This window comes from Pseudochaenichthys georgianus, chromosome 23 (assembly GCF_902827115.2).
Source record: "Pseudochaenichthys georgianus chromosome 23, fPseGeo1.2, whole genome shotgun sequence".
Lineage (NCBI taxonomy): Eukaryota > Metazoa > Chordata > Actinopteri > Perciformes > Channichthyidae > Pseudochaenichthys > Pseudochaenichthys georgianus.
This window is the reverse complement of record NC_047525.1, coordinates 10049761-10074985: the sequence shown is the minus strand read 5'-3', so window position 1 is coordinate 10074985 and position 25225 is coordinate 10049761. Positions and strand designations below refer to the sequence as shown.

At 39.3% G+C, this 25225-nt stretch overlaps 2 protein-coding genes across 2 annotated transcripts in view; both read right to left on the bottom strand.

The window, feature by feature from the left end:
* The window catches only part of apaf1 (apoptotic peptidase activating factor 1), a 64482-nt gene extending 49693 nt beyond the window's left edge, over positions 1–14789 (bottom strand). The window contains exons 1-18 of the mRNA XM_034112533.1: positions 14639–14789; positions 13520–13701; positions 12352–12541; positions 11997–12194; positions 11248–11437; positions 10441–10553; positions 10180–10311; positions 8277–8515; positions 7106–7273; positions 6891–7022; positions 6352–6465; positions 5816–6000; positions 5182–5308; positions 4314–4439; positions 4073–4213; positions 3500–3625; positions 2146–2292; positions 582–710 (exon numbers count right to left, since the gene is read on the bottom strand). Coding sequence (XP_033968424.1) covers positions 582–710; positions 2146–2292; positions 3500–3625; positions 4073–4213; positions 4314–4439; positions 5182–5308; positions 5816–6000; positions 6352–6465; positions 6891–7022; positions 7106–7273; positions 8277–8515; positions 10180–10311; positions 10441–10553; positions 11248–11437; positions 11997–12194; positions 12352–12541; positions 13520–13663 — 2601 coding nt within the window. The 5' untranslated portion in view covers positions 13664–13701; positions 14639–14789. The remainder of the gene's footprint in view (positions 1–581; positions 711–2145; positions 2293–3499; positions 3626–4072; positions 4214–4313; positions 4440–5181; positions 5309–5815; positions 6001–6351; positions 6466–6890; positions 7023–7105; positions 7274–8276; positions 8516–10179; positions 10312–10440; positions 10554–11247; positions 11438–11996; positions 12195–12351; positions 12542–13519; positions 13702–14638) is intronic.
* A 1347-nt stretch (positions 14790–16136) lies between these two features.
* tcp11l2 (t-complex 11, testis-specific-like 2) lies at positions 16137–25125 on the bottom strand. Its single transcript, XM_034074916.1, has 10 exons — positions 25000–25125; positions 22263–22419; positions 21483–21615; positions 20497–20617; positions 20046–20269; positions 19781–19917; positions 19385–19566; positions 17677–17858; positions 17414–17586; positions 16137–16422 (listed from the first exon to the last, which is right to left on the bottom strand). Exons 2-10 carry the CDS (start codon positions 22405–22407, stop codon positions 16160–16162), a joined length of 1560 nt encoding a protein of 519 aa, XP_033930807.1. The 5' UTR covers positions 22408–22419; positions 25000–25125; the 3' UTR covers positions 16137–16159.
* Between the last annotated feature and the right edge of the window lie 100 nt (positions 25126–25225).

The following is a 25225-nucleotide window of genomic DNA, read 5'->3' as shown; positions in this document are numbered from 1 at the left end:
GACAATTGATATATGTATTTTTCAACATAATAAAAGTACAAATCTGCCGTGGCACACCATGGTGCTGTAAAAGATCGCCGGGTGTGCCGTGAGAATTGTCCAATTTCACTCAGTCGGTCCAAAAAAATATGATTTAGTTGCTGCACATACAATCCAACAGTGCCATGGTCCCAAGCAAGGGTACACTTCATCTCCAAATGAAACACCTGTCACTTCAAAACAAGAACAGAGACTATTTGGTTCGCCTGCGTTAACAAACTGAGAAATGGTTAACTATGAGAAAAACCACAAAGAGAGCTGAACTCGTAGCCAGATTGAGAGACTTGTCATTTAATCACCATTTTATATATATGCTGTGTTAGGCTCAAATGTGTCATTTTTAGTAACTGTTTTGGTTGTTGTTTTGCCGCGGGATTTTTTTTTATGTATAAAATGTACCGTGGCTTAAAAAAGGTTGAAAAACACTGCTCTAAAACAGGATCTATTCATGTTTCTGACATATTTGATCCTAAATAAGACTATAATATACAGTTTGTTTGTTTGTTTGTGTGTAATCTACAGTGTGTGTGTGTGTGTTATACCTCCACAGCGTAGTTGGAGAAGGCGATAGCCAGCAGGTTGCTGGTAGGACAGGCGTGACAGAACTGCACCGTGCTCAGACGATTGGTTTTGATCTCCAACAACATGTCTGATGTCTCCACGTCAAACACCTGAAACTCAGCCACAAAAACACATCAGACTCTACTTGGCAGCGGCTACCGTCACAACTTAAGGCGTATTTAAAAAGCAACAATTGTATTCCTTTGGATAATACATTTCCATACATATCGGCCATTGTTGGAATCATGTTTCTTAATAACCTCAAACATGTTTGCATTTTGTTTTGTTGACAATTCATCCATCTATGTATGTGATATTATGTTGGATTTTCTGTCGCTTTGAGTACCACAACTCGAGTACCAATATAATTGCAGTATAATCGAAAGGAATCAGAAATCTAAATTCCAACACTCACATAAACTCTAACCTTAATCTGTATTGATAAATAACACTACAGATAAGAGGTCAAATGTGTATTTTAGATTTTGCAGTGATCTTCCATAAAGTCTTGTGTTCCTCTCCTGAAAGTCAGAGGAACAAAGTCAGACGTCTCTGCTGGGATGTGTCCCAGAATACTAACACATGTAGAGGACACAGACAGTCTGATTGCAGGACAAGACTGACTGATTTTAGAAAGCTCGGCAGGGGGGCTGCAGGGGAGGGGCTGCTCGCATTTAAAACCAGGACACACACACCTTAGACTCTCTGGAAGACAAAGTGACAAACAGCCTCTCTTCCCTGTCTCCCTCAATAAAAAGACACACCGAGATAAAGGGCACAAAGAGAACACCTTCCATGTTGCATTTTCATCTTTAAAGCTGAGACCAAGCTGATGAGGCTGTCCTCTACGTCTACATTTGTTAGAGAGGATAGTGGATGTTTATAAATCTGTTTAAAGCTCACACATTTATATATCATTACACTGGATATAATTCATCTTCACATTTGAATTGCACTGTGTCACTTTCACCATTTCCTGCACTATTTTAATTCTATTCCTGTTTCTTCTTGATTTATTTTTTATTGTATTATGTCTGAGGTATATTATTGTTGCATTGTTGGAGGAGCCTTAAGATTTCCATTGCAAAAACTACGCTGTAGCTGTTGTGCATGTGGCAATAAAGTTTTTGAATCTTGAATGTACGACAAGATGGATCATCGTCCAAATAATTTACAGCATCACTATTACAACTCAGACATTTTTTACTTTCAAAACCCTTCTTCATCCATCTGCATAAAGTGTCGTCACACTTTGACATTCATATTTAATTTAAGATGCTATTCTTTGCAGACTTAATGTAATTCATATGCTAATTTAAAATGTTGACTTGTTAGCCATAATTTGGCCTATTATAGTGTTTATTTGACAGATAGTCTACAGATTTATATCTTACACGGTCAATATATTGTATATATTTAATTTTTAATAATGTATTTAATATGTACTTATCTTATCTTTCAAATACCCCATACACATCAAACAGCAGCATCTAGTCCACTCATTACAATATAAAGAGATAAATGCAAATGTTCACAATAGCTCACCAGAGCAGCGTTCCTAGCTGCACATATGATGCGTTTGCCGTCAGCCGTCCAGGTGCTGCACTTGACGAACACCTCTTCATCGCTCTCTTCAAACATGTCGCTCACTTTGATCGTCTTCCACTCGTTGGCAGAAGAGACCTTAAACAGCTGCATGCACGCAGGAACACACACACATTTAGTTACGTCGCAAATAACCAATATTTTAGCGTGCATTGAACACGCATGGATCAAATACAGTTTGATGTGCATTTTTATTATTATTTTGATGAGTATTGGGAGTGTACTAAGTATGTTGCCTTATTCTCTACAAGAAAGTATATGAACAGGTGCATGTAAGCGAGTAAGAATGTAAATATGTGAAATCATCCCTCTATTGCAGGGGTGTCAAACTCAATTTCATCACGGGCCACATCAGCATGAAGGTTGCACTCAAAGGGCCGGTTGTAACTTTAAGACTATATAAAAATACATATATAAATATTTAATATATATAAAATAATGCATTATATTACATTATTGCCTCTGCATTGGATTGTTATGGGATCGGGTAATAACTTCATAATTAACTATGTCTGAAAGCAGAAGTCTAGGGCAAATAATTGCAAGTCTCTTCAGTGAGAATGTTACAACATGATTTAAAAAGAAAAGCCAAATTCTGGAAAAAAAAAAAAAAAAAGAAGAAGTGACATTTTGAAAAGAAAGTGACATTTGAAAAGAAAGTGACATTTTGAAAAGAAAGTGACATTTGAAAAGAAAGTGACATTTTGAAAAGAAAGTACAATTTTGAAAAAAAAAATCTAATTCGGAGAAAAAGGCAAATTCTAAGAAAAAAATGCATATTTAAAAGAAAAGGCAAATTCTGAGAAAAGTCAAATTTGAGATGCATTGTGGGACATGTAGTTTTTGGGCAACGTGCTTCTGTAAAGTAGCATCTAACCGTATAATAAACTTATTGTATTCTTTGCAAGCTCTTGAGGGGCCACATAAAATGAAGTTGCGGGCCGGATTTGGCCCCCGGGCCTTGAGTTTGACACCCCTGCTCTATTGTGTTCGACCTAATATGAAAAATTAACTGTATAAGCCATTGCTTTGTTATCAGCTTTAATCTAACTTTAAATATATTACTGCTTAGATTGCATTTTTTCTTTTCTTTTGTTTATTTATTAATCTTTTTGTATTTCAGTTGAAATTGTGTATTATTTCTAGTTTTTCTGTTGTGATTTGCCTATAATGTATGTAAATATATGAGTTTATTTTCTGAACAAAAGGCATCGGTTTAATAAAATAAGCCGGTAAATAAAAAGTCGAAAAGAAAAGAAAAGACAGCGACAGTGTGAGGCTTTGTGGCAGTCACCTTAACGGTACCGTCGTTGGAGGAAGTGGACACGTAGGCGTCATCGGGGGAGAAACAGCAGTGGTTGACCGGCTCAAAGTGACCAAACATGGTGTTCTGGGAGGAGGGCTTGTTGAGGTTCCACAGCTGCGAGCAGAGAGAAATACAGTAAGAAGTAGATAAAGAAGTACAAGAGATACAGGAAGAGAGAAACAAAAAAGAGTTGCTGGTTGTAATAAAATGAGTAAAGTAACTTCCCTAAAGTCGTGATTTTTACGACGGCAAAAAGAGTGAAACCAAGGACAGACACAATGCAAGTGGCATAAACACGTTTTGTTGTGATTTCCTAATTTACAAAATGTATTTCTGTAACATTTATTTTGTCATAAATGTCATTTTGTTTTGACATGTTGATAAATTGACGATAAAGGTTGCTTGTGTTTTGCAAACTATGCAGAAGAGGGAGGAAAATACATTTTCTAAGTCTGATCCAAATTGTCTCCCACTTGGAAAAAGGATAACAAGAAGTCTTTTTTTTCTCTCTCTCCTCTCAGGGTTACTGTATATTTGACTTGTTTAAGTAAACTTGCACACCTTGACGTTCAGGAACTTGTCGTTGGAGCAGGTGGCCAGCAGGAGGCGCTTTGTGGTGTTGGTGAACTGACAGTGGTTGACCTGCTCTGAATGCTCCTCCTCAAAGTCCCTCAGCAGCATGGCTCGCTCCACGTTCCACACCTACACAGAGACACACAGTTTCAAAAACCACATGGTAACATCTACTAATCCTAGATGTTGTGTGTTTGCTGTCTGTGGCTGTAATCAGGTTTCTGCTAACCTTGACTTTCCTGTCGCTGGAGCAGGTTGCTAGGAGACGGTCGTCAGGGGAGAAGGCACAGCAGAGCACCTCGTCGTCATGGGCCTGGATCTCTGTGAGCTTCTCACCTGAAGTGCTCCTAAACACCTGAGCATACAGAAAGGTAGGATGACAGCAGTTACACAGCAATATGTGGAGTGTATTTAGAGAGAAATATCGTATCACACATCAGGAACACGCACGGTTTTCCTTTTACAACAAAAGATCAAGAGGTCTTCTTCGTAAGTGGAATTATAAACCTCATGATTTTAGAGGGAATAAACCTATTGCCTCAAAGTAGTTATTTGTTTACTTCAGTAACATATTGACATCACTATGCAACACTCGCTCTTCTATTGGCTAGCGCTCCAACACATTGTACGTGATACGGGGTGGTACACCTCTAAGTAGTTGACCAATCTCAACAGAGCTGGCCAGCTAACCAATCAGAGCAGACTGGGCTCTGGTTTCAGACAGAGGGTGAAAAGAGGTGCTGCAGCACAGGCAGTATGAGAACAATAAAGAGCTTTTTGAACATTAAAGCATGGAGACATGTCCCAGTAGAGACACTACATACCAACATTCACCTGTAATTGAGAATAATTTATAAATAATACTAGAGATAACATATGATACAGTGTATTTACCACACTGCACGTTTACATATGCTTACACAAGATACACTTAGACATTGTGTATTTCAAGTGGATGCATTTTATTATTTATTTTATAACATCATCTAGCAATAAAAGTGGATTGTCCTTCATATTTTCCAGTATTATGTCTCCATGGAAACGGTTTGCTCCGTACACAGACACACTCAAAAGAAACAAACAGTGTGCTGTGATACCTTCAGTGTCTTGCTGGCTCCACAGGAGGCGATCCTGGTTCCATCGTGGGAGAAGCAGGTGGAGTAGATGGAGCCCTGCTGGGGGTGGAGCACCAGCCGGGACAGATTCTCCACACTGCTCTTATTCCTGTGCAAAAAAAACAACACAAATATTAGTTCAACCTTGGAAAACAGCATTTCATCACCATTTTTGTACAATAGGGTTCATTTTGTGCAGAAAAGGAGTGATTTTTGACTAAATCATGTTTTACTTTCAAAACTAGTGTTGGTAAATTCATTTTTAGAATTGTTGTTATCTATGTTTACAATATTACATGTATAATGTAGCTGAATATAACACTATTTTGAGTTATCATGAATATTTCACAAAGTAACTGTGCAGGTTTCAAAGCCAATTTTCCTTACAGTTAGCAATGAAATATTTGCTATAAATCATGACAAAAAACAAGTGAGTGAAAATGTAAAAAAGCTGCATTTAACTAGTTTTTATCTCACTTTAGCTGCACATATTATGTATAACAGTTTGCTGCATTTTAAATATATCTGATCGGTGTTGCATATGAAGGTCAATGCAGCCCTTTAACTTTATTATTACAACGCACACATCAGGACAGTAATATGTGAGCTTGCGTACAGCCAGTCAAAGTAGAGCCTCCCTGTGCGGGCCCCCCCCTGCGCCTGCAGCAGAGCCTGGCGGTACACCTCGGAGCTGTGGGGCTGCGACAGAGCCAGCTGCACCACGTCAGGGAACGGACGCTGCTCCAGGTGGTGGCCGTTCAGAGAGAGGAACTCCTGGAAGTGACTGCGCACGTCACTGTTCTGGAGGGACAGACAATATGAACACAGTTAAGCCTACACAGACAAATGACTAAGGAGACTAAGTTGTGACGTTTTCTGGTGGTATTGAAAGTGTGTGACTCAGTGCTTTCAGAAATCCTAAATTGAATTCATACATATTGTATTTATACTATACCTGATTAAACTACTGGACTTCTAAACCCGCAATTTCCCTAAACAGGAACTCATATTTTGGCATGGTTCATATTTCACCAAATAAAAAGGATGTCATACTCGCTTCCTTTCTTGTCTTGGGACAGTGAACCACCAGCAACTAACACACCATGTAACTTGCTGTCTTTCACACATTGTAACGTTTTATTTTCTGCTAACCTCTTTGTCCAGAACGGGTCCATACTCCACATAGTCGTTGATGAGGTGAGCTGGACCCATAATCCGGGCCTTGATGCTGACCCAGTCCAGAGAAAACATGAGCGAGTACAGCTCCTACACACGGAGAGAGTGCGAGCAACACAGGAGGAGACAGAGAGAGACACGGTGAGCAGGAAAAGTCACATTTTTCGAAAAAAGTCTGACTGGGTCGCTTCCAATTTTCTAACAAAGAACTTTAATTGACAGCATAAATCCCATTTTTGGCAACTATTCTTTATTTGATATTTATTATTATTACATTTTATTATATACTGCATTTATGGCCTGTTCTAGAGAAGCAAATATGTATTATCTAAAGTCCACAAGGTCACTACCTAAGCATCTGTGTGTGTGTGTGTGTGTGTGTGTGTGTGTGTGTGTGTGTGTGTGTGTGTGTGTGTGTGTGTGTGTGTGTGTGTGTGTGTGTGTGTGTGTGTGTGTGTGTGTGTGTGTGTGTGTGTGTGTGTGTGTGTGTGTGTGTGTGTGTGTGTGTGTGTTACCTGGGAGAGGTTGGCTTTGGCCATGTGGTGGGTGAGGAATCTGATCCAGTACAGACACTCCGCATCTCCTGAGGTGGGGGGCCCGTCTCTGTAGTGCTGCTGGTACTGATGCACCACCTTATTGTGGAGGCTCTGAAAACACAAAGTAATACACATCAGCCCACTTAAAAAGATTTGAAATCCAACAGTTTGTGTTAGGTTGCATCTGAGCTCACCTCCAGCTGGGTGCGGTTCTGCTCCACCAGGAAGTCCAGCTGCAGGTCATGGAGGTAGTACAGGTAGGGCTTGTTGTGATTGTCCACAAAGAGCAGAGACTTGTTGACAAACTCCTCCAGGATGTCCTCCACCTCCTCCGGCTCCAGGTCCCACAGAACAGCCAGCACCTGGGAGAAGGAAGAACTAAGTAACTAAGTAGATTTACTCAAGTTATTTGTTGACGTATTTGTCCTTTACTTGAGTATTTCCATTGAATGCTACTTTATACTTCTACTCTGCTACATTTCAGAGGCCAATATTGTACTTTGAACTCCACTACATTTGTTTTAACACTCACAGTTACTTATGCTCATATGGAATAATGCAGTAGTGTAGTACTACACAATATTTCAAGTATTTAAATTGGGTCCACATTGACAAACTACAAAACTAAAATGATCTTACATGTAGGGCTGCTCAATTAATCGTATTTTAATCGCGATTACGATTATGGCTTGCAACGATTACGAAAACAACGTAATCGAAATAAAACGATTATTTTTGTATTATTATTACTTTTTTTTTTATTGGTTTTTCAGTTGAATTATACTTAAAGTTCAGGGTAATCAACTGTTAAAAACATACTGTTCACATTTTTCTCCTCCAATAAATGGATGTTTTCAAAGTCAATGAATAATCGCATTTAATAATCGCAATTACAATTATTGACCCAAATAATCGAGATTATGATTTTTGCCATAATCGAGCAGCCCTACTTACATGTATGAAAACGGGATTTAAATAAAACATAATAATATAATAGTGTGAAAAGATCCATCCTACTTAACGAGTACTTGAAGTACATTCAGCTGATCATTCTTCTGTACTTTATATTATTCTGATACAGGTCATTGTCCAGAATGAGTACTTTTACTTTTGTACATTAAGTATATTTTATTGCTTATTATTTATTGTGTTTTTATTTAAGTAACATTTTGAAATCCGGACATTTACTTTTTTTTTAAGACCATAGTATTTGTACTTTTACTTAAGTAATGGATCTGTCAATGTTTCATGTACATCTTCGAATAATGTAAGGCAGATTTGCCATGACGCAAACAGAAAGGTTGTTTGAAATAATCTGTTTTGTAAATGAACAAAATGAAAAGGGTAATGTGACAGCAGCCGAACCTTTGCAGGGACCTTGATGTCGTTCTCCAGCACCGTGAGGTCCTTGTAGAACTCCCGGTGCTCGTCAGGCAGGACCTCGATGCTGGCAGACATGGCTTGGTCGAGGGCGTCGTAGTCGTAAGACGAGGACTTCCTGATGCGCTTGAACTGCTTCTGCTGCAACTGGCGGAGGTAGTAATGCCAGCGGTTGGGTTTCTCTTTGAGAAGAGCCCCGATCAGGGAGACCACCAAGGGGGAACCTGCAAGAGGAAACACACCTATATATTCTGATGATGTGAAAGAGGAACTGAAATCGCCAATATTAATAAATACAGAATAAAGTCAGGTCTTTTGTAGTCCTTTGAGATTAATTCAAATATGTTAGATCTCTCTATATGCAATTGCATATGTAAAACAATTATGGATTACATAGAGACAGTCTACTGGTATTGTAAAAGAGGCCAAATATTGTCACCTAATCGAGACCTCTGTAGTCAAGACTATAAAAGACTACATTTCCACATCCTGTGCAAAAGACGCCGTTGAAACACAAAGATAGAAAGACGATCTAGATTGTTTATTACTTTATTTGAGTTTTGCCTTTTCTGTTTTGATTTGTCTATTTTCTTTGTTCAAAATGTTATTTTGATTAAACGCGAGTCTTACAACATCAACACATCAACGGTAGGCAAAAAAGCAATCACAACTTAAAAACAAATAAACAAAAGAGAACGCGTTAGATCTGTCTGTTTAGGGCAGGGGGGTCAAACTCAATTTCACCGCGGGCCTCATCAGCATTATTGTTGCACTCAAAGGGCCGGTTGTAATTTAAGACTATATAAATATACATATATAAATATAATGTATTATATTACATTTTTGCCTCTGCATTGGATTATTATCAGATAGGGTAATAACTTCATAATTAACTACATCTGAAAGCAGAAGTCTAGGGCAAATAATTGCACGTCTCTTCAGTGCGCATGTCACAAAGTGAGATGCATTGTGGGACATATAGTTTATGGGCAACGTGCTTCTGTAAAGCAGCATGTAACCGTATAATAAACATATTATATTCTTTCAGAGCTCTTCAAATGAAGTCGCGGGCCGGATTTGGCCCCCGGGCCTTGGGTTTTACACCCCTGGTTTAGGGCGTTTCGGGGCTTCAGGATACTCTGCAACTTCTACAGGTGCACCATAGAGAGCATCCTGATGGCAGCATCACGGCCTGGTACGGCAGCTGCACCGCCCTCAACCGTGAGACTCTACAGAGGGTTGTGAAACTGCACAGAACATCACCAGGACGGAGCTGCCATCCATGGAGGACCTTTACTCCCAGCGGCTCAGGAAGAAAGCCCTCAGGATTACAAAAGACCCCCATCACCCCAGCCACAAACTGTTCAGTCTGCTGCCGTCTGGCAGGAGGTACCGCAGCATCCGGACTAAAACCACCAGACTCAGAGACAGCTTCATCCCACAGGCCATAAGACTGTTAAACACCTGAACTTTGAAACAACATCCATAACATTAATCTGGCTGCTACTTAGAAATTATTGATCTAATATATCATATTCCAATAACTTGAATATAGACTCTTATTGCACTATTCCACTTTTTTTTTACTATTTTTCTTTTTGTATTTACTTGCACTATTGTTTTCTGTTTTTCTGTTTTATTGTGTTGTTCTGTTGGAGGAGCCTGTGACCTAAGATTTTCATCGTCATAACTACACACCGGGCGCCGTTCCAAATGGCAGCACACTGCTCCTAACACTAGGATGGGTCAAATGCAGAGAAACAATTTCCCCACGGGGATTAATAAAGTATATCATATCATATCATCATCACTGTGTTCGTTTGACCAATAAAAGCCTTGAACCTTGAACCTGATGGAAACAAAGGAAGCAATGTTTATGTTAACAGACCTTTGCATTCTCTGACAATGCTGCGTGCGTCCTCAGGAAGCGCACAGACTTCAGTTTTAGTGTACAGAGCGAGGATCTCCATTCCCTTGTTTTCATCCAGACCGCTCTCCACTTCCACCTGGTACTTGGCTCCTACAAAATAAAAGCACAGCACATACATTTTGTAGGCACAGAAGTCTTTGCCAGTGTAAATTAAAATGAATAACAGGAGGTTTAAATCATCGAAGTGTGCATGTGTAAAGCCAAAAAGAGGACACGTACCACTAACAGAGTCAGCGAGGGCTCTGTTTCTGGTGGTCAGAAGAACCCGACTGTGGATATCAAAGACCTTCAGCACTGTAGTGTCCCAGACGTCATCTAGAATGAGCAGGGATCTGAAGACCAATCAGAAACAGACAGGCGATGAGAGACAAGAAAACCAGAACATTTTAGAGTAAAGCCAGCTGATTGGATAAGAAAAAAAGCTAAAATTATTTAATCTGATAACTTTATTCACTAATCAAATCAAGTTTTATTTATATAGCACATTTGTAAACGATTTTTGGTCGAGCCAAAGTGCTGTACATATAATAAAAAAACTAAGATGGAAGGCATTAAAGATGTAAGGCAATCGTTTGGTGGGGCAACAATAAAAAGTTAAAAAAAAACTTTAATTGAAGCTTTGAATGTTGAAATAAATGTAGAACATGGTGTTACTTGTCTTCATCAAATAATGGGGTGGTATCAATTTGTTGTTGCCGTTTAATGTTCTACATATTAGTTAGACAATTCAACTTCTGTAATAAATCTGTAAATAACGGTTCAATATATATTATCACCTGGCTGCTATCACACTATTTTATACATGCTACCCTTGTTTTTTTAAATACTTGATGTGTGTTTTGTAAATTGTCATTTCAATTTTTATCTTTAATATCTTGTGCATGCCTCTTAATTAATATTAGGCTATTTTTTGGCTCTTTACTTTTGCCGTAACAATGTACATTTCCCCTGAATAAAGATATTCTGATTCTGATATTACTCCGTTTGCCTTGCCTTGCTGTCAAATGTAAATATTGATCTAAAAACCTTGGATATCTGCGCAGCATGAGGAAGCGCAGGCGCTCTTTGGCCTCATCCAGAGAGTTGGGGGTTCTGTGGAGGGACTGCGAGTCCATGCTCTGCTCCAGACGGAAACACAACGACTGGATCTTGGCCAGCAGGTCGGGTTTGTCCAGCTGGCCGATGGACAGCCAGTGGACCCCTCCCGGAAAGCACTCTGCAGATGGAGGAAGAGGAGAGGGGAGAAAGGGAAAATCTCATAGAGGCAAGAGGCGGAAGCTCCCGAGGACTGACGATCCGGAAAATATGTTTGTACCATTAGGATAACAAATCTATAAACTCTGACAATAAAACACTATTGAAGGGCTTTAGACACAATATAAAGCAGGATATTATTTACATTAAGAGTGTAGGGAATGGAAAAATAAATGTTAAGTGTATAGTGTGTCCAGTTATCCAAAGAGAAACTATGGAGCATTTGGTCATTGTTGATTTTTTGTTTAATAATTTGTTTACACCACTAAATGTCACTTCCGTCAATTGTCCCCTGGGTGTGGATTAAGGTGTTTAGTCCACCTGTTGGGGTGTGTGGAAACAGAAAGACGCTGATTTGGTTCGGATACATTTTGCTGACTGAATGGTTCTACTTTGGTTATTGTTTCTTTATTTTCTTTTTCTTTTCTCAGAATGATGAGCCAAGGTTAGCCTCTTAAGCTACATTATTTATTGGAGGTTTTCTTGCGACAGTTTGTGTAAGCCAGTGAAAAACTATTCACCTTCGATGATTCCTTGGTGCCGGACAGCCTCAGCAGCCAGGACGGATTTTCCCGAGCCGGCCATGCCGAACACGGTGACCCAGCCGGGAGCCTTCTCCACTAGGAAGAGTTTCTCCCTGACCCGGTTCACAAGCTCCAGTCTGCTGACAAACACCACGGGCCTCTGTGGTACACCGCCTTGACTCAGCACGGCCTGGACTGATAGACAAACAGGGGAGGGATTAACCGACAAGATGTGAGGCTGTCAATCACCATACTTTCTATGTCTTGAGCTACTGTAGTAGTGCAACATGCTCAATCAAAATAGCACCTACAGTACAACCAATAGTCACTGCACACCGCTTCCCTTTCTCACCAGTAGGGGTGCAGCCATCAGAGGAGCCTTTAAGTGCACTAAGTGATATTTGGGGTAAATCCCCATGAAGCAGATTGGCCAGGTCCTCGTATGCCTCAGTGATCAGGGCGTTGTAGAAGGAGATGTAGGCTCGGTTGTCCTTCCTCAGTAGCAGCTCCAGCAGCGCCGCAGCCTGATCCTTCCTAGTGGGCTGGAGAGAGAGAGAGAGAGAGAGAGAGAGAGAGAGAGAGAGAGAGAGAGAGAGAGAGAGATAACAGAGATGAGATGTAAACTTTAAAATGTGCTTTTTACATGCTGCTATTTTGAAGATTCTCATATGAGCTGCTAAAAACATCCATGATTTGAAAAATGACACTGAACAAGGTGTTATAGCCATATGTAAATGTCAATATCTAATACCCCTGGAATACCCCTGATGTGCAATAACACTGCCTGTAAACATAAAACGATGAGCAATATACCCTCCTGACATTGAGGCTTTATTTATTTTTCTTTCAATTTATTTTTCAATCTGTAAACGGTACCAGCTACTCTATATTCTGTATATGTTTTTTTTATTTTTTTTTATTAAACTGCTTCTTAGTTTTTTTCACCATGGTAAACGTATCTGTTACTTGTTTGTTTACTTATTTTGTTTTTATTATTAATAACGTGTGGCTACTTCTTTATATAAAATATAAGTCTACTCTTTCTAATTAATCTGCACTAAACTCTTGCTGTTGTAATACCGGAAATGTCCCTGTCACCATAAAAGCATGAAATTCCCTTATAGTCCTAAAGTCATATACGCCAGTGATACATTAGACATAGACAATAAATACATGCAGTTTCATTCAGGACTACGACAGGAAAATATCAGAGCTATATCAAAAAGACAAGACTGTCACAACCACAGCAAGAGAGAAGAAAGGTGAAAAGATTTTTGTCTACAACATCTTGAATTTCTGGACATAAAAAGGGAGATCAATTGGGAAAACATTAAAACAGAGTAAATCATGAGGAGAGTGATTCACTACATAAACAATGGCAATGTCTTAGTGGAGGAAAGCAGGGACAAATCTGAAACAACAGTTGTTTCCTGCTATCATTTGGTGGCGAGTTAAAAGAATCAGCAACACAACTGATAAATAATGACTCCTGCCCCTCCCCACCTTGAGCAGAGGCTTACCTGGGTCTTGATCCTCTCCTCCTCGTCCACAGTGAGCACGCCGTCACTGATCAGGTGATCCATCAGGTAGGAGGGTTTGATGTCCTGCTCCAGTTTGTGGCGGAAGCGCAGCAGAGAGCTCCGAGCCCCTTCCTCCAGAGCCATCTCGGCACAACACGGCAACCATGCAGGACCCTGTGTCACTGAAAATGCATTTGAAAGGGAAAAATATACAGTCAAAAGTATGTGGATACTTAACATTAAAGCCATATGTTTTTAAATCTTATTCCAAATCCATTCTACAGCCTTTTCCCAAGATGTCGTGCAGCAGGGACTTTCTCCCATTCAGCCACAAGAACAGTAATAAGTTCTGCTCATGATGGTTTGAACAGCAAACATATCTTAGCCTTTTTTGAGACAGGTTCTTACACTCTAAACCTCATTGCTTGAGTGACAGACAACTAATCTGAAAGAGTTTTGATATATAATCTATTTTTTTGAAAATGAAACCAAATGTTAATTGCAGACCTATATGACGGACCCAAAAATACACGGAAGTATAGGCCTACGGACAACTGGATTTATGAAGTTTTACTTCTATGAATATACACATACAAAAAGAGGAACCGGAAGAAGTGACTATACAAACTCTGATTCACACATGAATGCATCAATAATCATAATCAAAACATATATTCTTAAATGGGCCAATATGCAATTATTACTTTTCCTCATGGCACAGTATATTTTGATGCCAATACTTGTTCTACTTTTAGAAGTACAATATCTGAGTACTTCTCCGACCTCTGCATTTCAGAGCGTTTAGTTTATTGCATTCTAAAGTAATACATTCAACGTTCAAATAGCACACCTACCAGGTTAATAATGTCTCCTCCACAACAACAAAGTGAGAGAGCCCAGCCACTTTTACACAGCTCTTCAGTGTCTGTCACTAAATGCCAAAGGGAATATACTGTCGAAACTGCACGTCATGGCTCTAACTGCCTATATGATCACAACGCTTCTCCTTATCTCTCACCTGCGTTTCTCTGACACACAATGTTAATTTCAGTACTTGCCTAGACAAGTTTATTCCCTGCTGCTGGAAAATGAAACAAAGAAAGTAACTACAATACTTACGAATATCTTATTTTCTTTCCAATGAGGGTCTGTGGTGAACTGTATATGGTGTACGTCAGGTTTTGAAAAATCCAGTGAGATAAAGTGCTATTAATTCCTCTTGTTAACGTTTTACTACACGCCCTGTTAGGAAATAAGACAGCTTCCTGATTCACAACAAAAACAACTACCCCCGTGTGAAGCAGCCAATAGAATGGCGACATTATGCCATGTGACTGATGAGGTCATGCATTTCACTAAACTGTAACTGGGCAAACTGATGCTGCCTTAAAGGACCACTACTCTGCTCGGAAATAATGGTTTCCTTTCGTTTATGTGTTGTCTCCGGTATACCCCGCGATACTTTAGCCATTCATTGATTGTATCTATACATAGTTTAACCATCTGTTGTTTACAGAACCTTTTTTCTGATATTTTTAAACAGTCTAAATGTTGTACGCCATGTTCATTTTACAACGCTTGGTAATCCAAAAACTGTTAATTTAATTTACAACCCCCTGAATTGCAAGATTTTTGAACGGCATTTAAAGGTAGCATTGCTGCCTAGTGACAGCAGGATATGAGAGCATGTGGTTTATTCCACAGAACAGGGATGTACTGATAGTGCAACCTGAAAGATTGACTGTATAAATAGGCTTGTTTTCAGACCTGCAAAGCTCGACTAATTTATTATAAAAGATCTGTGGAGCAAAATTCCACCACTGTCGTTAAATATAACCAAAATTAGCAGCTACTTGAAATGAATTTGGTCTAAATTGTATTAAAACGTTGTAAATCTAACATGTCTGTTGATCATAATTTCCCATCTTACCTCAACAGTCTAGTCAGCAATTGTTATTGTAAACATCTAATTTGTATTCATTATCCGATGTAACATCAGTATTATATTGTTGAATACTTTTGTCAATTTTAATTTATGAATCTATGTAATAATTGAACAGCATTAAAGCTAAAACACAATCACACAAGGTCAATGTTTTTACGAGATTAAATATCATGCAATAATACAATGTAAGACTTTCAAGATAACATGGAACCATATAGCTGTATGTTTTTTATATATATATATTGTGTGATACCCATCTACACATATTTTCCTCAAATAAATGAACTGGTCAAATGTTTTCTTTTTATATAAACATTTATTATATTAATTGGGGGCAGAAAAAAAGAAGAACAATTTCCGATATATTCACGTTAAATCTTTATAAAAGTATACATCTGCTTTAGCCTCTCTCCTGTCCCCACGGGTTCTAATAGCCAACACAGCAATACTGTAACAACTACAGTACCTCAATATGTAACAAACATAGCAACTAAAAACATATAACAAGTATTTCCATGGCACATAAATCAAAGTAGTAAATAAAACGTCAAAGTCAAAACTAAAATATATAAGTCAAACACAAAAATACTCATGCAAACTCTTTTTTTTGCAAAATCCTGGACATTTTTTTCGCTCTCAAGCACAAGCAGAATAAACACTACTCAAACAGCATAATTCAAAGTTAGGATTTATTTTCATTTGGAGGTGACCGAGTCCTGGGCGGTGTCCTGAGGAGGGTTTGCTGGTGGCGGGCTGCTGCTGAACATCAGCTTCCGTAAGATACCCCCATAGGTAGGTCCATAAACTGTTTTATTGTAGTTGACCAGAGAGATGAACCTTGCTCCCAACAATGCTAGTTCAGGCTTGATAGCAGCCAAGCCAACTGGTACTTGTTCAAGTTTGCTCTGAGGTTTAGGATCACAGATGAGTGCCATGAAGTACTGCTGCACACGGTCCTCTGCACGGAAACAAAGAGAACAAGCAGTTAGGAAATGCCAAGAAGAAATCCATGTTTGGGAAAGCTAATACAAAATATCTTCTTGAGGATGCATTCAAGATTCAAAGGTTTATTGTCGTAACATATACACAACTACGGTGTAGTTATGTAATGTATGAACTTAGATCGCAGGTTCCTCAACAGGGCAATTACAAGACATACATTTTTCTATATAAAAAACAACAATACAAATAAAAATAGTGCAAACTCAGGTGTTTAATAGTCGTATTGCCTGTGGGATGAAACTGATCCTGAGTCTGGTGTTTTTTTTCCTGATGCTGTGGTACCGCCTGCCAGACGGCATGCATGTTTAATTCTTAATGTGTTAAAGGTAGGGTAGGTAAGAATGGAGAAACCAGCTCGAGTGCGCTACAATTTGAAAGTACACAACCAAAACAAATCTGCCCTTTCCTTCAGACTTCCTTACAGAGCCCCTCCTCCAACACACACGAACGCGCACATGACCAAGAGGGCACGAGATAAATGTGTGCACGAGATGGAAGGCTGACAGGCAGGTAGGTCATCCAATCATCTGCCGCGGGCCGAGGCAGATGATTTGTATTTGTATATATTTATTGTCAAAGCATTCAATTTATTCATTGCTATCGGGATGTTAAGAGCATTCCATGGAATATAACAAAAAGTGTTTCTGAAGTGAATTACCTACCCCACCTTTAAGTTTAAAGACAAGGTGGAAACAATATTTTATTATAACTTATTTTATTTGGGTTAGGGTTAGTATTGGGTTAAGTATTTATTAAAACAAAAAAAAGCGTCATAATGCACTTCAGATGTCGGGCCGGGTATGGGCAGGAATGGTGAGTTTTAATGAGCATAAAAAAGTATGTATCAAACTGGCTGTTGCATGACAACAGACAGATAAATATACTATTCATTTTTGATATTGATGCATAATCCTCTTTAATTTGGATCACTTGGCATCCTCTCTTACCAACGAGAGTGCGGATGGGGTTGTCCTTCTGAGTGATGCTGAGAATCTGGCCTGTCAGGGTGGCCTGCAGTGCGGGGGGCAGCGGGGGGTAGCTCCTCTCTGTCAAAGACTTGTTGAGCTCGCTGCAGATCTGAGCACTGACGCCCTCTAGTGCCTCCTCCTGGTTAAAGTCCCTGCAGAGAATATGAGGAAGGTTCTGGTTAGAGCTCTTTTTTCATGTAAAAATAATTTCAGATCATGGTTATACAAAAAAGACAACTGACGGGCTGTGCATCCCGTCCAGCAGCACACTGGTCATCCTCTTCAGGCGGTGGGACAGGAGGGGCACACCCTGGACTACCCACCCGACGGTGCTGAAGATGATGAGCAGCACCTCGTTCACCGCCTGAATCTGCTGCAGCTGCTGCTGGATCTTTTGCAAACGTATCTCGTCATTCATCAAGGTCTAGAAAGGAAAACAATTCAAGTTCAAATTAGTTTGACTTTTTTTTTTTTTTTTTTTTTTTTTAAATACACTTATTTGTTAACTTGCTGAGATTAGATGAGAAGAAAAACTTAGCCAAGCATAAAGACAGGAATCAGGGGGAATCATAGTTGTTGTCATAATTGAGGATTGACAAAAAAACTTGCGTGATTCTTCTAAAAAAGCCTTATGAATATTTATGAGTTTTTTCCGTTTACAATTATACAGTGTTTTAAGCAGATTATAATAACACATTACGGACTGTTGCAATCTTGTGCAATAAACCTGAATTGTGCACAGTGGCGACTCGTCATTAGGGGCAGGCACAGCCCCACCTAGTGTCAGCAGAAAGTCATTCAAATAATAATTCCAAAAATATGCAAAAAATATATATCTTAAAATCATGTTTAGTCATCTGATTCATCTGTACATTGCTGTTTTAGTCTGCGTTCTTCTAATTAGTGTCTACAGTGTGCCTATTGAGCCGTGTTGAGCGATGTGGGGCAAGCCGCGATCTAGCCCCTCTCTCTGCTGTCAAAATGTATGGGTGCTGTAAAAACTACACGGCTCAGTCTTTTTCTATTCAATGTGTGCGGAAAAAAAAGAATCACCAGTGGGGCAAAGTGCTGGCAACCCCACCAAAACGTCATCTCATAATTCAGAGAGCTGATTGGCTATAAGTACGTGTGCTGCGAAAAGTGTAGTTGTGAAGAGGAGACGAGAGAGAGCAGCGTATAGCGTTTAAAATCTGTAAAACGGAAAGAAAATGAATGAAGTTGACCATCTCCTGCAGCTTTGGTAAGTTCATTTGATGTCATATATTTTGTTGATTTTCTGTGCTTTGCCTATAGGCTATTGCTCTGCTGGATCGATTGATATTGTGACCTCGGTGACGAGTGTCTGTGTTTTCCTTATATGTATTGCTTTGTGATGGGGCCCTTTACTGCATGTATTAAGGTGCATTACAATATGACATCCCCCCCCCCCTATCGGAACCATGGATAGCCTACAGCTATTTGTTTACGTGTTTAAAAAAGCAGCAGAAGCTTATATATGAACATCCAAGTTGTTTGTGCCCCACCACTTGTGCACATATAAAAACGCCACTGATTGTGCAATACAATCACATTCTCAAATGTCTCAACACAATATGATACTTATGTAACTTTGTGTAAATTGCTGCTACTCATTTTTAGCCATGGATGTGTACTAATTTGTATTGTACTACAAATGTGTGTTTTTCTACCTATATTCATAAGTGAGCTCAGTCTTTATTATTGCATGCCTCTTTTACCTGCTATGCCATTTTTGCTGTAACACTGTACATTTCCACACTGCAGGACTAACAAAGGAACTCTGATTCTGGTTATAAGCATGTTTATATTAAGACAAAAACTACTCACAACATGCAACAACCCACAAAACAGAAATTGTATTGTATCTTCAAAACACAAACACCAGACACTCTTTCTTTCTCAGATACATAAACAACTTCAGGTGTCTCTCACCTCAGGCAGCGGGCTCTTATCGTTGTCCCATGTGAGGATGTGGAGGAATGCGATGTTGAGGGCCTGGAAGGGCCCGGGCACCAGCTGGCCCTTCCCCTGACTGTGAGTCTGTTCTTCTCGGATGTTGTTCGTCAGCTCCTCCAGGGCGGACTTGAGCCACAAGGTGGTGTGATTCAAAGCACCTAAAGTAGTCAAAAAAGTCATGCAGATTTAGGAAATGGTTCTTCTGTCAATAATAACAAAGTCATGTGTTTATTCCACTGATATAATATCCGACTTTATGTTTCTCACATTGAAATCTGATATTTTCTAAAACGTGATGAATTGTGTTGCAACAGAAATGATAAAACAGACAGTGTTTAAAGCTGTAGAGAAAGTGGTCCCTTGTTCACTCACTGGGAGTTTTGTCCAGAACACTCTGAAACATTTCCCTCTCACATTCCACACCGTGCCTCTGCAGCAAAGGCCTCAGAGTATCGACATCATAGTTGATTAAATCAGTCTTCATCAGGTCCAGCAGTTGGAAGATCTCCCTGATGTGTCAAAAATAAGAGCCTCTGTGATGGACTTGCTTTTAATAATAGCAACATAGGTAAAACATGCATTACAGAAAAATCTATCTTTGGTCACACTGTCTCTAAAAGCTTGAATGTGTGCTTACCTGAACATTGTCACCATGTTATCCGAGTTTTGGCTGAGCTTCTTGATCTCCTCATCCCTAATGGGACAACACAACTTGCCCATGGTGGAGATAATGTAGGAGGCGAGCCCCTGGATGTCTACAGCATTATTGTCAGCCTGCTGACGAATCAGGTCCATGTCCAGCACCTCCATGATCTGTGTCCGCATCCGATTGGCCCCCGGATTAAGAAAGGACAATACAATCTGTCCAGAGGCAAAAATCATAATAAGTCTTACATTTGATCAGTAATGTTACTCGATTGGTGACTATTTTTTGACATATAGTAGCCACAAAGGAGGTGATAGAGATGAAGAGAAGCAGATACAAAAGTATCTTTAAAATGGGAGAGGGCGCTGTGGATAAATGTCGGGAAACTCGGCGAGAATCAATCTTACAGTGAAGCTGTAAACATCTCATTGTGTGTGCTGACCTCTCTGATCTCCGCCAATAATCTGATGGCCTGCCCATACTCAGGAGGGTCGTCGGTCAGCTCGGACGCCAAGATGTCCCAGAAGGCCTTGTGGAGAGTATCTCTAACTAGCTTAGTAAGACTTGAAAAAAGAAACGGAGGATTTAGTTTGGCTGAGGATGTCAGTCGTGAAAAAATGGCCATTCATGAAATGGGCATTGAAGGAGAAAAAGTCAGTGTCGTTATCAGGGTGGGGATGGTGCCAAAATATTGAATAACTGGTTTAGGTAATTTTTTTTAAATAAAAAACCCCTCCTTTATTAAGTATCGAAAGTATTTCTTATCTTCTGCCTTATTATTGATATTATCATAACTTCCGCTGTCCCTTTCTTTGTACTTCCACTAAATAAATGCTTCTCTTTTCCTCTCGTCTCCTCCCCTTCCCCCCTCTGAATGTCTCTGTCCACTTCACTGTTTTGTTTATTTCAGTGCTGTGCTAAAGATTAACATAAACACAGACGGACAGATGTTGTTGAATACAGTAGAAATGGTAACATAAGGTGTACGGGTCAATGGGCTCTTTACTATAAAATGCCATCCAATTATTATCATATTGAATATGTTTGATCAAAAGTTAGTGTCTCTATATCATTTCTACAATATCGTTTATTTAGACAAATAAAAAAGGTACTTTAATTAATTAAACATGCAGATTAAACAATTAAGATAATTTATTTTGAGTAATTCCACCTCTTGTCTTTAACTGAAAACATACATATGTTTTTTATCTTGAAGTAGCTGAATAACATTTCAAGGTGGTTTTACAGTTACTAGTCATTCTAGTTATGAGCAGACAAGCTATTATATAGTAAAAATGGCATCAAGCCTAATGCAATTAGTGATCCAGTTCATGTGATTTGTTTTTGTAAAGCTTAACCTCACAGACTGGTATTTAGGTTCATTAATAATCCACATAACATGATCAAGATCCAAACAATGTTCCATACCTGCCCTCAGGGAAGCTTTCTGGTTCCACGTGGAAGTCGTGGTTCACGGCGATCTCATGAGCGAGGCGGAGACTGGACAGGTCTCTGGCAGACTCCATCACTTCATCCAGAGTAAAGGTTTTGGGTGGGCTTGCTGTGATAAACGAATATTGAACAATCTTACTAAATAGACAATTAAGAGCTGAAACAGAAAAGTGCGAACATCAAATGTACCGTTGTGTTCGAAGAAAAAAATAAATAAATACAAAAATACTTCTGCTTTAAATTGCTTTTGTCACCTTCATTGGAAGTCATTGGAAGAGTACTACATTTCACTGTACAGTATATAATTTTTCATTCTGTTCTTGTTTATCTTAATCTATTTACATGTACATTTACTTGTTACTAACAACATTTAGCTATTTGTATTTATTTTGTTTACTTCATATGCATTAATTGCACATTGGTCTTGCACATTTTTATTCTACTCCGTTTCTTCTTGCACTATTTTTATAGTTTTTCTAATTTGTTTTATTATTTATGTCATATATATTTATGTTGCATTGTAGGGGGAGCCTGGGACTTAAGATTTCCATTGCCATATCTACACTTTAGCTACTGTGCATATGACAATAAAGCCTTTGAATCATGAATCTTTGAAGTCTTGAAATATTATCAGCAGAATCAATAATACTCATTCTCAAAGTTTAGCCTGACACCAAACAAACCAGAGTGCCTGAGAAAAAGATGACTGCACACAGGAATGAAATCAGTACGTCAGAATCTGAGGGGTGAACTCACAGGAGGGCGTGCAGCTGGAGCCGTCGCTAGTGAAGCTCTCCCGGGAGCTGGCTGAGGTCACGCTGTCGCTGTGCTCTGATGACGACTCCACGTCCTGCTTCTCTGCGTCGGATGTGGAGGCAGGTCGCTCGTCATTGAGAGGCATCTTGGGTTACAGCTGCACATGAGAAATCGGTAACATGACCTAGCTTGTTGACTACAGCTGTGATTTCTGAACGCTTCTTCTAATTGAACTTGTTCAGCAAGTCACAAGTTAATGAGTACAACTTTCACAGCAGCACAGGAACAGGTTAAGAATGTAAAGTGAATCATTCCCCCTTCGCTTGGAAACTGCTATTGGTATTTATACCATAGTAAAATATCACAGACAGCTGATGTTTCTTTTCTTATTAGCAACACATCCCATGAAAAGACCAAACCGCACAATAAATTAAACATTCTAAAAAGTATTTACAAAGCGGCCAAAAGCAGATTATTTCTTCTGTTGTTGTCCAAAAACAAGTACATGTGCCAAACTGTTGCACAATGTGAGATGTTTCTGTAAGAAGACATTGATTTTGACACAAAGCCAATTTAAAGTAAACATATATTTGAAAAAGAAATTTTTTAAAGTAAAAATATATTTGAAAACTAAAGTGCATTCAATGGATGAAATGGTCACTAACATGTGTTATGAACTGCTACAACTGTGCTGGGTAGCTTTAGGGAATAACTTTGCCTAAAAACTAAAAACAGACAATAACAAAACCATAGACTGCTGTATTTTAAGGGATGTCTCAAATAATAAGTCCACTGAGTAGAAAACAACAGACTAAGCCTTTACCTAACTGCCAGAGCAGTTAACAGATTGCAGCAAAAACCAGGTAAACAAAGAAAAAACTGCCGGTGGACTAGTCTCTATGGAAACAGAGATAGCTGCCTTGTTGCACAATTTAACATCTTGTTACACTCACTGATGATGATGCAGGGAGTCGTTGTGTTTACTGCCACAGAGGGAGACAACACTACCCAAAGTCAGGACACAAACAGGGCCCACTTTCAAGCCTAGGATTAAATTAGCGCAAAAAGTGAGACTTTGTCCAGGCCTATCTTGTTCCTCTAGGGCAATACAGGACAGAGGGCTCCTCAACCTACAACACGATCCTGTTCCACGCTAATATACATACATTAATATAACAAAGAAAGCGACTTTTTTTCAGACCAATATGAGCTAAAACCCATCTGTATCCTGGAAGTTGTGTACATGTTTGTACCATTATAACACAAATGGTATAAATTCACCTTGATTACTGTCACACCTTTACTGAGGAAGGCCTCTTCATGTTCTAATCTGCTAACACTGTTTAGGACATCCACTGCTGGCAGAGTGACCATTGGCTGTCCCTGGTCTCAGTTATCTGCTGCCAAAAATGAACGCACACTCCCTCGCTGCTCTTTTAGCTTAAAGATAGCTCAAGGGGTGAGGGGTGTGTGACTTCCTTTCATGAGTTACATCATCTGCTAGACTCGACAGCTAGGTCACGGCAACAAAGAAGGCTAATTTTCAGAGATTATAGGAGAGAGATGGGAGCAGTACAGTTCTGGAAACTGATTAGGGATTAGATCTACTCAGTCATCTGCTGCTTCATTACAAGAACTCCTCTTAATGAAGTCTGAATGTTAGGTCAAATGCTGCAGTATACAACAAACAAGATAACAAGATCCGACATGACAAAAACAAATACTGATTTAAAATAGGTCTTTACAATTTATTGTAGAGTAAGGTTGCAACTAATGATGTTTTTTTTGACTAGCCGCTTGTCTATAAAATGTTTGACAATGGTGACAAATGTAACAAATGTAATGTAATTAAACAATCGATATATTGCTCCAAAAGACAAAGCAATTCAGTTTACTGTCATGGTGAAGTAAAGAAACCAGAACATATTCACATTTAAGAAGCTGGAATCTTGTCCCCTGAAAAAAGTATTGCAAAAATAAGTCCAATAGTTTAATTGTTTACTATCTGACATATATGACAATCAATCTGTGTACCTTTATTGTAGATTGTAAGATACAGCACTTGAATGCAATGGGCTGTTCACAATACATATGTCAATAATATCCATATCCTATAGCCTCAGATTTTTAGAATGCAATGTGATATAAAAAGGGTACATATTGTTACAGTAAGTGCTGCAGAGACAAAGTGTGTTCTAGGATCAGATTCGACTGCAGTGTAATGTAAACAAAGCACGGGAGCAGGGGGGCGGGGCTAACCACACGGGGACTCTCGTTATTGGCTGCAGCTCCCTGTCTCTCACCATTCGGAGAAAAAAAAATCCAAACACGCCTGAGCAGTGGGTACACGTGATCTGAGCAGCAGACCAAAACAAGAACTTCATGCACATTTCACATCGAACATGTTATTTATATGTCCACGCATGAACCCTAACAAAAACTGTCGAAATAAAGACATTATGCTGTTGACATTTAGGCAGTGTTCACCGTATTTGTTATTTGACCTACCACTGTGTCTATAACAGACAAATAAGTCATGAAATTGGTCCTTTCGCATGGCAGCCATTATTTGACATTAGCGTTATTGTGCCAATTGGAAGCTTCGACGACTGTACCAAAGTTTCCGCCCCACAACAAACCCAAACTTAAACTAAAAATGGACGTAAAAGTTGTCAACAACACCAGCCGAGTGATTTTCGGTTTAAAATACAGTTAAATGTTAAAAAGCGACTTTTACCTCATTAAAGTCTCCAGAAAGGGAGACTGGTACCTAAAATAGCTCAACTCTGAAGGGAAGATTCGTTGACCTCGTCCTGTAATGCTCGTCTCTTCGTTTAAAGTGCTGTAGTTTCCCCAGCTGGCCCTAAGGACAAATAGGCGAATCTATTACTCACACAGGGGTGATCGACCCGCCAAATAATTGTAATAAACTAATTTTGAGTACACATTGGAGTATATGGAAT